Consider the following 13,638-nt stretch of genomic DNA (forward strand, 5'->3'; position numbering starts at 1 on the left):
AAATGTTCACTATGTCAGCATTTCAGAAAGAATTTGCCACCCCCATCCAGAGTTAAGCCCCATGAGGCATTTTTCTTTTCAAGACAACTTATATCTAACCTATATATGATCATAGTTATTACATAAAGTGAGCACAATGCAATCACAGGTCTTGCTTATTCTCAAAGTCTCCTGTCAGTCAGGCCAGTCAGGCCATGGATTCCTGGGTACTCACAGCTCTTTAAGGTTCTTCATCTTTGCAAAGGCATCAAACTGGACAGACCTGATTGCATTATCTCCAAGGTTCCTGAAACAGAACATAATAATTTGTGCATAAAATCATGGGCACGTCTCAAGTGTGTAGCCAAGTGAGGACACTCAGGGATTTTCCAGGCCAGCCTTGATTCACAGATGACCCACAGGTGCTAGCCATACCCCAGGTGCCAGATCCATTGTGGGTGGCTCTCAGCAATCATGTTGATGCAAACGCACAGAATGACTTGGGAGCCAAGCCAACCATAAAAGTAGCCTTGAAGCTAGGTGGAAATCTGGGGGAAATTTTTTACCCAGCAGAATAAAGGCTTACCTTGATTCAAAAAAGAATAAAACTTAGGAGTCAGGTACTAGAGGCATCTGCTCCCAACAACAGTGTAAACATCTCAAGACTAGTGCGGTCTACTTGGTTCCAATGTCCCATAGGCAAGCACTCCAGTAGAAAAGCTCCTAGCATGTACTAGGAATGCCTGAGCTCCTAACGTGGGAGGGGTGTTGCCTGGCTCTGCCAGGATAAGGCATCTGTTTGGAGCGGCGAGAGCTCGGGGAGCCTTGAAGGAGTCTGCTGCGGAGTGCTGTAGCCCAGCACGTGGGAGGAAGGTATTTGTCCAAACCCTAACTGCATTCATTGGGAGCACACCAGTAGACTGTGTGCTCTGAGTGTCCCTGGCACAGGCAAAGTAAAGGGCAGAATTGAAGCTGACTTATGATGAGAAGGAAGCAGATGGTGTTTGCAAACAGCCTGTTTCTCGGTTTACAGAGAAGTGATTAAATTGCTTGCAGACTTCCCTCGCAGCCATGTTTAGCAGGCCTGTTATGGGCAGGGTCTGGCAGGGTACTTACAGGTGTTCCAGGCCTTCCAGCCCTGAGAATGCTCTCTTAGCCACAGATTTGATCTTGTTTCCAAACAGAGTTCTGTAGTTTCCAACCATCCAGGCCCAGGGTAGGTAGGACAGGGGACCAAGGAGCATGAGGAAGAAGAAAACACACAATTAGGGCAGTTGCTACCTGACAAGCGTCTGAGAGAGGCAGGTGCAGTGCTGACCTGTAATGAAGTTAAAGGGCCTGAGTACACAGGCCATCCTACTCTGAAATGAAATACCTCTAGCTCTACTACAGTTTCATGGTGATGAAAGGCTGGAATTGCATGTTCCACCCAGTCTCAAGAGGGTGTAGTGTCAAGCAAAAATCACTGTGGCTAGGCCATGCTGTCTGTCCTGGGACCACCCAAGGGGGAAGTGACCTTGTTAAGGTAGTGGCCTTGCAGGAAAAATTGGCCTGTTAGTGTTTTAGTGAGAGGAAGCAGAGTAAGAAGGCAGTGTGAACTGGGACTAAAATCTACCATCCACTTCTATGTGCCACACTAAGAACACGAAGATGGGTATCCATCAAGATGACCCCATAACTCTTTCCATCTGTCATGCCCTACAGTGGCCAGGATGCAGCTTTCATGGTATTTACCCTGGCTCTCAGGACCCGGAGAAGAGGCTCTGCACTATGGCTTCCTGAGCAAGAGCTCAGAATTTACATGCAGTAGACCAGACGTTCATTAAATCCCAGATACCTGGGGTATCACAGTCAACCTTCATGGTAACAAAAGTCTGTACCAGTAAGCCTTCGAGCATGGGACAGGACTTTTGCAGTTTTAACCCTGTCCTTAGCAGTGAGTATTCAGTTATACACGCAGGAAAGGCTGTCCACTGAGCATGATGCTCAGAGCTCCCATGCAAGGGAGACCCTAGAATGTTCCTTTCTTTGCTGAGGACTGTGATGAAGCGTAGCAAAGGCACACGCTGACTCAATGCAGAAATGTGTCTGTTAGGACAAACAAAAGTGATGCTTCTCATCAGCTCCGCCCCCTCAATTTTAATGTTTTCCAACAGGCATGCTAAGCAGGCCAGATACCTGGGAAATGTCAGAATTGGCAAGTCCAGGCAGCAGTGGACAACTGGGCAGAGGAGAAAGCCTCTGAACAATGCTAGTCTGGCTCACCTCTTCCCAAGAGAGGAATTTCTTGTTGAGGATCCCAGCAAGAACCAGGGATAAGATCTGGACTAGAGGCTGCCTTCCACCTCTGTGAGACTGAGACCCACTAGCGAAGACAGGGGCCAGCCTGCTGCTGTGGGAAACTAACGAAGGTGATGCCTGGAGAACTGAAGCTGCACCATGGCCTACTCATCACCCACCATATGGCCTCAGCTTCAAGCTGACTGTAAAGGCTCTGAAGGAACAGCACAGGGTGAAAACAGGGCTGGCCTATAGGACCACTGCCTCATATCCCAGAACAGCCTTCAACAGGGCAAGGAACACAGACAGGGGTACCAGTTCCACCTGCTCCCAAGGGCATCACCAAACCATACCATGAGGCTTCCAAAGTCCTGTTCATTAAAAACAGATTCCTGCCCTGGAAGTCCAAGCAGTCAGGTCAGCCTTTAGACAAAGCCTCCTATTACCTGCCTTTGTAGGATGAAGGACAAACAGGCCAGTGACCCCCTCCATCTCCTTTTTCTTTCATAGGCAATTTGGGTGGACAAAAAAAATAATCTCATCCTGAAAGCACTTCCACAACTCACAGCCTGGATTTCTTACTTTAAATAAACCAAATGCCCAGAAACCCAGTGGTCATGTTCACTTTGGCTCGTTAGCCACAAAACTAGCAGCAAATAACAGCTCATGGGACGCTGAACCCCAAGTGTGTCTGCTGGTCTGCCTTCTCCTACACTTACTCAGATCCTCACACGCCAGGGCACCATGTGCTCCGGGTCCCAGTAAAAACAAACTGAGCTGTTTAGTGAAATCTCCCATAAACGAGATCTAGGAAAAGCTGTGCCTCATTTCAGCCATTAACTATTAGTCACATTGACCTCTTTTACAGTGAGGGCAGGCTGTTATTTCTAATGGTGACAACAGCAATAAAACAAATTCTCAAATTCTCTATTACACGGTGCCAGTCATTCTGCTGATAGGCTGCAGTAGGCCCTGTCTCCTTCAGCAGACGTCTGGGGGTGCTGCAGGGTGGGACAGTGAAGCCAGCTGATAGCTTCCTGGGCTGGAAGGGTGCTGTGGGGAAAGGAAGGCAGCCTGACCTCCCGGGTAAGGACTCAGATGTCACTTCTTAAACCCTCTTAACATCTGGCCACCCAGCCAAGGGCTCTCAAAGGCTACTTCAAAGGCTAAAACACCATGGCTAAGGCACCATGGTGTGTGCAGAGTGGGGAACGTGTCGTGGTAGGCCTTGTACTCACGTTCTTGGAAGTAGCCATGGCACGTGAAGCCATGGACAAGCCTTCCTTGCAGTGTGGACTGCCCGACCAGGCAGGAAGCCAAGGCTCTACTTCTGTACACTCCACATATTTCCTTCCATGTGTGTCCTACACAGAACCCTCCCCCCGTCCTGAGCAATGTCAGAGGTGGACTGGGGATGAGGGCAGGGTTGGGGGCGCAGCATTGCACTGCTTCTCCTATACAAGTCACTCGAGGGTCTCATTAAGTACTTCTATTAGGTCCAAAACCTGCCCCTCCCTCACAAGCTGGCTGTGGGCAGGCCACCAGCAGCAAAACTCCAGAACATTCTGAAACTTGGGCGAAGGAGCAGGTATACTAGTTCCATATCCAGGTGTATGAATCTGAGCCTGCCACTTGCCACGTGCAAAGGGGCTCAGTCCCTTCACTTGTGTCTCCTGAGCTCTAAAGGTTGCATAATGGAGCCTGCCCTCATGAGATCAGCAGGCACCTCACACAGATGTGTGCCTACCACATCAACTGGCAAATTCTAAGAGGGCAAGGTGAAGACTCTCCAAACTGAATTCAAAGTAGCTATTACTAGTGCTCTTGGTAATGGATGCTTCTACTTGAGATTAGAATTAACAACAAAAATACTGACAAGAGCCTTAAAACCATCAAGTTACTCAAAGATATTTCACACCTTTTCTAGAAATTGAGGAAGGCGGCAAAACCCCTCCGTGCAGAGGACAAAACATTTGTGTGTTCTCAGAGAAGCTGTGAAGAAGACCAAGACTAGCAGCCCCGAGGACCACCACACACTGGCAGCACAGAGACTGTAGAAGGCCTATGAGCTGCTGTGTATCCCTCAGCCTCTTCTCTGCTCACAACAGAAGGCCTCCTGCAGTCCTCCATGGGCCCAGGACTGTGTACCACAGCCTGAAGAATTGCACACTCAGGAATACTCACAGTTTGCTGAGGTTGTCGAGCCCCATAAAGGCACCACTGGTATCTTCAATTGTACCCGAGATCTCATTATGGTCCAGGTCCCTAAGAAGACAGAAGGAAAGTTCACCCTCTATCTTGAGCTTTTACCATGAAGGGAGACCAGCCCCACACCCAGGCTTTCACCAGAAGACCCAAAGCATCCAGGTCTGGCCCAGAGGGCCCAGCACCATGTATTGCCATGAACACTATGGGCCTAAATATTATGCTGTGTGACCTTGTTTCTGCTTCCAACAAAGCTAGCACACTCATCAAACACTTTGGCTGGCTTCACGGAGGGAAACAGTAGGGACAGCACCAGAGGGAGCCAGGTTTCCTCCACGAAGAAGACCTCTGTCCCAAAAGAGTCCTAATAGTTCCTGTCTGTTCTTGTATTAACCACAGTCCTCTCTCTGTTGTGGAAGGCATGTGCAAGAAAAGGATGGCAACCAGTGACTCTGCCCTGCTGTTCCTAAAGGCTGGCCTGTAAGGCTGGGGCCAGCACACTGCTCCTTCCTCATGAGGCCTACGTAGCACACTGGACTCTGAGCCAGAACAGACATCTGGGTGCTGAGTCAGTCTTGTGACCCACTTGCCAGGACAGGAAAACCGAGGCCAACTCCTCAGCCCCAGGCCATTTGGATAAGGTCAGTGCTTCAGCTTCCTCCCTGAGCTTCCAAGAACAGGTCGTGGTGCCCAGCCACACACACCTGGCAGCCAGACCCCTACTCTTACATTTGATCTTTCCAGATTTTCACTGGGCCATGGCCCTGCACATCCTTTTCCAGAGTTCTTCCAGATACAGCCAAGAACAGAGAGGGATGCAGCTCTTGGCTCCGGAAAGAAGCTGGAAAGTCACTGCCAGCTGGGAGTGGAGCTGGGGCGAAAGCACACAACGCTTGCTGTGACCTTCACTTTCCAGCATGAAGCAAAAAAGAGAATGTGCTGCTGGAAGGGACCTCTCCTTTCAAGGAGTCCCACCCTGTCATCTCCAGACTGAGTACAGCAGGGCCTAGGCTGTGGCCCTGTGTGCCTGTCTTCCTGCTTCAGGACTTGCCTGCCAAAGCCCCCCCCCCCCCTCTTTCTGGCCTGCTCAGCCTGAATGTTTCTGGCCTTTCTGTTCCAGCCTTGCAAGGTCTTACAAGCTGACCCTGGCTTGAAGAGTTTGGCATTAGATCGTTCACACTCCCCAGCAGTGACTCACTCCCAAAGACCTCTCTGCCAGGTGCAAGTACAGAGGCCTCCCAGAGGCACAACGACAGGTGTGCTCCCCAGCAGAAGACCATGCTGGAGAAGGAGGGCGCTGAGCTGCTACCACTATCTACTGAAGACTCTATGTCTTCCTGGGGGTTTTAGTCTGAGTGCTGCTGGAAGCTGCCTAACGTTCACAACTAAAAAGTATGAAAAGTCCCAGAAAAGCACCCTAAGCAATTTCTAGAGCCTCACCCAACTGGATGCCTTAAAGGACATGACATTCTCACTTCCTCTTTATCATACCACTCCCTAATGCAGCACAAACAAGGACACAGGACCCCTCATTTCTATCTCCCTTGGATACCAGGTCCACTAAAGAGCTTCAAATAGCAGGAAAGTTGGCCATGGTACTGACTTGAAAAAAATTACATAGGATTTAAAAGCCAGTCAGGACTGGGGTTGTGGCTCAATGGAAAAGAACTTGCCTATTAGGCACAAAGCCCTAGGTTGGATATATAGCAACAGGAGAAAAAAATTCTCAAAACTTACAACCAGCCCTGAAGGCACCCACTTGAGGTAAAAAGATAGGCACAAGTTCAAGGCCAGCCTCAGGGTATGTTTAAAGACCCTGTCTTTAAACACCAGTGAAGAAAACCACCACCCTACCCTCTCAAGAAAACCAAATGAGAAGTCACAGGCCGAAGGCTGGAGAAGAGGCTCACAGGACTGTCCGAACACCGCTGCAGAGATCCTGTGTAGATGGGCTTTTCCAGGTCCACCCACCCGACCCTGCCACATGGACTGAGAATTACTGATAACCGTGATTTTTAAAGAGTCCCTATCCCCCTATAGGCACCATCATGGGAAAGAAAAGATTTTTCTGCTCAACAGTTAGTTTTTGCTTGATGCTATAGAAGCTCAAGCCCAGGTTCCCAGAGCAACCCAGCTTAGGGTCCAGTTCTGAGTAGAAGCCAGCAAGAGGCGATCTGCTCTCCCACCTGGGGACCCCTTCATTCTGTCACCCTCAGAAGCAAATCCTTACAAGACTCGCAGATTCTTGAGTCCCTTGAATGCGCCTTCAGCAATGTGGCTGATGGCATTGTGGCTGAGGCGCAGGACACTGAGGCCACTCAACTCAGCCAGGCTCTCCTCATCCAGCCGTGTGAGGTTGTTGAAGGACAGAATCCTGAGAAAGAGAAGAGGAAGACAAACATCACCACTGAGCTATATGGATGCCCTATTCTGTCTTCTCTTTAGCAGTCACACTACAACTGGCCTGGTCTCACTGGTAGGGGGATACTTAAGCATGTCTACAGTAATCCTGAGTATATGTAGCCAAGCACACAGAAACCCATCAGGTCAACATTCATCTAGTCTGATAACATTTACAATTATGCAGGTCATGAAACCAGTGCCACAACACTGAGGACTACTGCTTATACACACTGTAGACACCTATCATACAATCCAAATCTCAAGGCTCCGAGCCCCTCCATTGCTGGTCTTGGCTTAAGCAAGGGAAGACCCATCTTGGCAGAGGCTGACACACTGAACAGAACCTGGTTCTGCACTAAGCAAGGAAGCCACAGCTATACTCCCTGTATTGGCCAGCAGAGGGCACCACGAGCTACTGCCTGGGACAGCCACAGCAGGGCCACCTATCTTAGCAGGTTAAGACCCTGACACTGAAGGCCGGAGCTGTGACCCTTACACCCCTCAGCAGGGACCATGCGCCAAAGGATGCATTTGCCTCTGTTAGAATCAAACCCTCTTCCCAGCACTGCTGCAGGTGCTGTCCTACACTGATCTGCGTGTGACATCTACAGTTAGAAATGTTAATTTTGAGCTGGGACAACCAAAAAGAAAAATAAATGAATTGAAGATTAATGCAGTTTTTAAGGTGGCAGTGAACAATATTCTGCCCCTCTTAGAGAAATAGTCATAGTGTCTAGTGTCTATCAGTTGCAAAGACCTGGCAAGAGACAAAAATTACACCCTAACCTGCAATTATAGCATGCAGCTGAAAGGGAGGGCAAGAACACACTGGAAAGCAATCCTACATCTGGCTCTGAGGTTTCTAATACAGAGCAAACAGCTAGGACTAGTCTAGTATACCCCAGTGAACCTTCCCTTTCTCTAAAGGGCGTGACAGTGTCATATCACAGGCAGGAAGGAGAGAGGGAACTCAGGGGCTGCCTGGGAGTTTTACCTTTCCATACAGCCTTAACTCCAGGGGCTCACATATTTCTGCTGTGTTCCAGAGGACTGTCCTTACTGGTGAACTAGACTGAACACTTACAAGGTACAACTCCTAGCCCCAACAGAAAGCCACAGAGCCCCCCAGTGCCATGGGCAGTGGTCAACAGTGGCATCTCTAGGTAGCAAAAATCTAAACCCAGAGAATAAACACTAACACAGAATCTAAGCGAAATGGGTACAGAGCAAGAGGCAGGGCTATGGCCTTTGACAAAAGACGGGCTAGCTCAGCTGTGAGCTCTGAGAGGTGTGCACTGAGGCTGCTATCGTCAGGGTAGAGACGACCAGAGAAGAACAGGCTGCAAGAGTCAGCATCAGGCTCAAGTGTCTCAATTTCTGCCTGGGGAAGTGAACAGATAAATACAAGAGAGGCTGATTAAGGTGGGCATTCCTATCAATCACCTGCTTTGGTGCATCAGTCTTTTCCTGAACCCAAGCCTAGGCAGACAAGATAAACAAAAAGAGAAAACCTTCTGAGCATCTCAAAAATAAACCTAATGGACTACACGGCATCTATTAAACTAAAAGAACTCCCAGACAAGGGGCGGAGACAAAGGGGCTAGAGATGTCTGCTGAGCCTTTGGCTCTGCCAATGCAAGTAAGTGTGTCTGCTGTGAGGGGAGACCCAGGCCATGCCTCCAGTCACAGAAGGCTGTCATGAAGCCTCAGAAGCAAGGGTACAACCTGGGAGCCTTGTCTACAAACTTCTCAAAGGACCTAAGGGACTCTGCATCTCCATACATCCACTCCTTCCATCAGACACTGGGATGCAGACAGGGCAGGAAGGACCCAGTGTCCTGAGGAACTGTCTGAGGAAACAACGGTGGCATCCCCAAGGGTAAACAAATCCATCCACCGTCAGCATGTCACCACCGTCTGGTTTCACTGTCCTACTCAAATGTAACTTTTTCACTCCAGAAATGCATGTGAACCACTGTCACTCAAAAGTGCTGTGGTAACAGCATCTAGGCTTCTGTTCCCTGGCACCCCTGCTCCTTCATTACTGGCTCCAAGCCTAAGACCTGGGGGACGGTGGCTCCGTGTGACTTCCTTCCTGAGCAGACTGGCAGCCTTCCCACCTCTGGGCTGCCTCCTCATTTGTGGGGTGAGTTGGGTCTGTGGTTCCCTGAGCTCTAGGGGCTTCCCTAGGTACTGTCACTGACCACTCTGCCCCAGACTTACAACTCGTGCAGCTTCTGGCAAAAGCTCCAGCCATCGCGCTGGATTCGAGAGATGGAGTTGTTGCTGAGGTGCAGCTGGTGCAGGGCTGTGAGGCCGTAGAGGGAGCCACTGTTCACCTCCACCAGGCTGTTGTACTCCAGGTGCCTGCAGAGACGACACATAGGATCAAGAGGCTGTCCTCATCACAGTCCACAGGAGGCCAGGCTGTCGGAAGTGGTGCAGAGAAGGTACCAGCAGAGAGAAGTATGCACATTTTGCTCCTCGTTCAGCATGAGAGAGGAAATTTAAGCAGTAAGAACTTCCTTTTGTCTGACTTTCTCCTACTGCTCAAACTGAGCTCTTAGTATATTTAAAAAAAAAAAATCCTAAGAACCACACTACCCTCATTTGTACAGACTTACTCAACATAAAAGGCAAGTGGCAGATAAAAGTTTTCTTCTGAGAACTCAGCAAGTGATTATTTAGACTTCAGATTCCAAAAAGAACATAGGAAGCCAATATCCAGCTAATCAGAAATGGAAAGCTCCAACAGGCTCCTCCTGCGCATGCCTTACGGAGTGGGTATGTACGGGAATGGGTAGCCAGCGCTAGGTGCTTCTGATGATGAGTCTGGGCAAAACAATGGTAGCTGTGGGCCTAGGCTTCTGGCCTTGGTTTCAGCTACAAAAATAACAGCCGATGTACAGGTTGTAATGTAATTCGCATGGGAAGCAGGGAGTAAGGGATGTGGCCAGGTGAACCACTGATGGACACAGGTAAAGGCAGCGGCACAGTTGTGTCCACCTGGAAGGAGACACTGGCAAACATGAAAACTAGAGAACCAAAGACATGATGAGAACTGACTGCCTCGTGGAAAACAACTGAGGATGAGGGCCATGCAACACCGCTTTCTCTGTACTGCCTGACTATGCAGATTTGCTACTTTTGACTGAAATAACTGTAGAGGTTTAAAATCAGAAGATCGGTAATTGCTCCTCTGCTGTTCTTTTTTCATTATTCTGGCAGCAGGCAGCTCTGCTGTTACACACATCTGGCTGGAAACTCCCCTGATAAATGCTGCACATCTGCACTCAAGTGTCTTGATTAGCTCACAAGACGGGAATAAATCTCCCAAGATGAACTATGAACTATGCATTCTGGCCCACCTGCACATCAAGAAAGACCACTGGCCCAGCATGAGGAAAGAAGGGACTTCCGATGAGGTGTGGGAGTGGAGAGGATGTGGAGAGGGAATCACTGTAGACTGAGGTTCGTGGAGGAAGTGGGGGTGGAGAGCAGGCCCAGCACACTGTTGCAATCCATCTCCCTCCAGTTCTCCAGCTGACCAAGTGTCCACTGAAACCTCCTTCTAGCTTGCAAGGAAAACAACCTGGGGTTTTGTCCATTGTGCAGAAAAAGGCTCAAAGGGTGGGGGATTGGGCCTGTGTGGCCACCATTCCCAGTACTCAGCTGAATGAATGTGTGAGTACATGCTTGCTCCAAAGAGCCCATGCCCTCCCAGAGCCCAGGAGGGACGCCCACACTTACAGCACGTGCATCTTAGACAGCCCCCAGAAGGCGCCATCTGTCAGCTTGCTGATGTTGTTCCGTTGAAGCTTCAGCACCTCTAAGCTATCAAGCCCCTGGAACGTGAGGCCCTCAATCAGCCGAATCCGATTCCGATTCAGGTCTCTGTGGAGATCAAGCCATCGGGTCAGAGCATCCCATGTAGCCTGCACCATTCTGAGTCAAAGGGAAACCATGGAGAAGGAGCCTTAGGGGAAGCAAGGGCACATCTCGGCGGGCACACTGGCACTGCCAACAGCATGGGCAATGTAGTAAGAGAAGTGCAGTGAACGTTGCCTCACTGGCTCCGTACCACCCCCGTACCATGGGAGCATAAGCACCCACATTTCTTCCCTGAGAACAGTCACCATTCATGATTCTAAAGCGGACCCTGGACATGACTCAGGAGGTACATTCCTTAGCTGAGGTGTCTCTTAGCTCAGCAACAGAAATCCATACCAGATGCTTCAGCCCAAGAGAATCCTAACCACTGGATATCAACCTAGCAGCAAGCCTTCCACTCGGGGCATCTGAAAGACTCCGTGCAATGGAGAGAAGTGGCCACTTACGGAGAAGTGGGGGTGGGACACATACACACTTGGCACCTAGTCAGAACAACCTTCACTGACCAAGAGATAGCAGGAATCTGGGTCAGCTGGATCCCATTAGCAACTCTGGGGAAGGTGGGAAAACACAGCGCTAATTAGAAAGCCCTTGGTTTTCCCCCAAATATTTCTGCAGTGTCTCATGACCCTGCTTCACACACAGCTTCTTCAACTTCTTAGACTGAACAGAGCAAAGCCAAGCTCCAGCACCCAGGGGAAATGAAGCATGGAAGCGTGAGGACAGGGCACAGTCCACCCTGCGCCAGCCTGACCTGCAACTGCTTTATTCTGTGTAAACCAAATTGTGAATTCAGCTTATTTTCCTGAAATATACTCTTCTGCTAAAAGGAAGACACAGGAAAACAGAGTTGAAAAACTGTAGTCAACACATGTTTTCTAGCGCCCTGTGTCATTTTAGGATAACTGGAAAGACACATAAATCCTTTTATACAAAACTAAACTTGTTAGCCTTCAAAAAACACAAGAAATGAAGAGGTGGCTAACTGGTCAGTTAACTTCACACCAGACTACTCCAGAAGGGTCAGGTACCTTCGTGTTCAAGGTACAGACAGCCTCTACCTCTTAAACATCACTGAAGCCTCTGAGATGGGAAACCAACTGGGTAGGAGTGGTGGTGCAAGCCTGTAATCCCAGCACTTGGGAGGTTGAGGCAGAGATTCAGGAGTTCAGAGAGAGAGAGAGCATGCGAGAGCCATCAGCAGAGAGGCAGGGACTGCATTTCAGAAGCACAGTGTCAGGGAGGACAGGCATGAAAACATGTGGGTCTTTTCCTCGGCCATCTGAGGCAGCCTGCGGCACCAGACCCAGCTCCTAATTTGCTTTTATTAGGTGTTGCGGTAGGGTCATAAATGATAGTTTATACAGAGTTTTACCAAGGGGGGTGAAGAAGGGGTGGCGATTGGTACAGGGTCCTTGGGGAAATTTGGCCCCCATAAAGTTTGGCTAACTTAATTAAAGTGCAGGTTTCTGTACTCACAGTTGTGTCAGCCTGGGTAGCTTGAATGCTTTCACAGGAAGCTGGGTGATCCTGTTTTTGCTCAGACGAAGAGTCAGCAGTGACCGTGACAGACCATCAAATGCTCCAGACTCCAGGCTGCTGATGCGGTTACTCGCCAAGTTGCTGGAATGATTCAGGAGAGAAAATGTGGTGGCAGTAGGAGGCCTCCCTTACGCCCTAGAGCACCAGACCCAGCTGGGTCCTGCTAGGAAGCCTGCTGAGACACGCGCAGATGAACAGACCTCCACTGACTCTGATACCATCCCGAGGCTTTCAAGCTCAACCTGACTTGAAGACAGGGAACCTGGTACCAGGGCATGATGGTAGCCGGAATGTCTGCTGGAGAGAAGATGCTGGGCAGGCCTTGCTTCAGCACAAAACACACTGTGCTTACACCTTACCCACTCCAGCAAAACACAAGGCCTGGCCCAAGAGAACCTACAGGATTCCTTCCTCACCACCCACTAGAAAAAAAAAAAAATTGGGAGACAAGGTCTGAGGGTTTTACACTTTTTAATCCTGAAGTGGGTCTGAATGTATGACTTACATCATCAAGATGTACAAGCCATTCATTTAAGTAATTGTAACAACTTCAAGAAATACTTAAGTGACCTCTGTGAGCCCATTAGAAAATAGCTACATCTTCATAGGGCTACACATTATGCCTGTCTGGGGAGGCTCCTGTGACCACAGAGGAAGGGCCTCTTTCTTCAAATACATGGCAGTCTACAACTCAGATGCAAGCAGCTCACAGCACAAACTATCAGGTAGTAAAAAGACAAGACACAGACGATGATACAGTCTCCTCCCGAAGCCACCTCACACACTTCTTCTTGCTTTCCCTAGACAAAAGCTTAAATGAAAATGAGACAGACTAGAGAGAATCTTAACCACAATGGCTTGTGTGCCAAGAGCGAGCGAGACACTTCTGTTCCCGCTATCAGGCAGCCCAGAGCAGGGCACACGAGGACTCTACAAACGGAGCTGCACTGTTTGTTCTTAACACTCCAATTAAAGAGCAATCAGTGTGATGGAGACATAGCAGTCAACAGCCACCAAGTAGAGAGTGCCCTCTGTTATCTGTGCAGGGAAAGGAAAAGCAGAGCAGTTGGTGGCTTCTCCGTGCCACACGAGAAGCGCCAGGTGGTAGCTGGACACCTTTTGAAAGCCCCCTTCCAGGGCCTCTTGTTCCCAATTCTTGTACCTCGATAAACCCTTCCTCCCCCGAAAACAATCACTCCTGTCCCTGGAGTCTCAGAATGACTTGGAAAAGATGTAACAAGTGTCATCCTCCCTGAGGAGATGGGTCACAGCGAGCCATCTTGCAAATGAGCTGCAGAATAACTCAGAACCAGCAATGAGACAGGGATGAAATGTACT

General features: G+C 49.4%; 1 protein-coding gene across 2 annotated transcripts in view; it reads right to left on the reverse strand.

Annotated features, from left to right (window-relative positions):
• Positions 1 to 13,638, reverse strand: part of Lrig1 (leucine rich repeats and immunoglobulin like domains 1) — a 100,751-nt gene that overhangs the window by 14,320 nt on the left and 72,793 nt on the right. For both annotated transcript variants that reach the window (XM_060383825.1, XM_021631950.2), the window contains 7 exons: positions 12,238 to 12,381; positions 10,618 to 10,761; positions 9,091 to 9,234; positions 6,695 to 6,838; positions 4,444 to 4,524; positions 1,096 to 1,167; positions 215 to 286 (listed from right to left, as the gene is read on the reverse strand). In XM_060383825.1, coding sequence (XP_060239808.1) covers positions 215 to 286; positions 1,096 to 1,167; positions 4,444 to 4,524; positions 6,695 to 6,838; positions 9,091 to 9,234; positions 10,618 to 10,761; positions 12,238 to 12,381 — 801 coding nt within the window. The remainder of the gene's footprint in view (positions 1 to 214; positions 287 to 1,095; positions 1,168 to 4,443; positions 4,525 to 6,694; positions 6,839 to 9,090; positions 9,235 to 10,617; positions 10,762 to 12,237; positions 12,382 to 13,638) is intronic.

The sequence above is a fragment of the Meriones unguiculatus genome, chromosome 5, assembly GCF_030254825.1.
Source record: "Meriones unguiculatus strain TT.TT164.6M chromosome 5, Bangor_MerUng_6.1, whole genome shotgun sequence".
NCBI lineage: Eukaryota > Metazoa > Chordata > Mammalia > Rodentia > Muridae > Meriones > Meriones unguiculatus.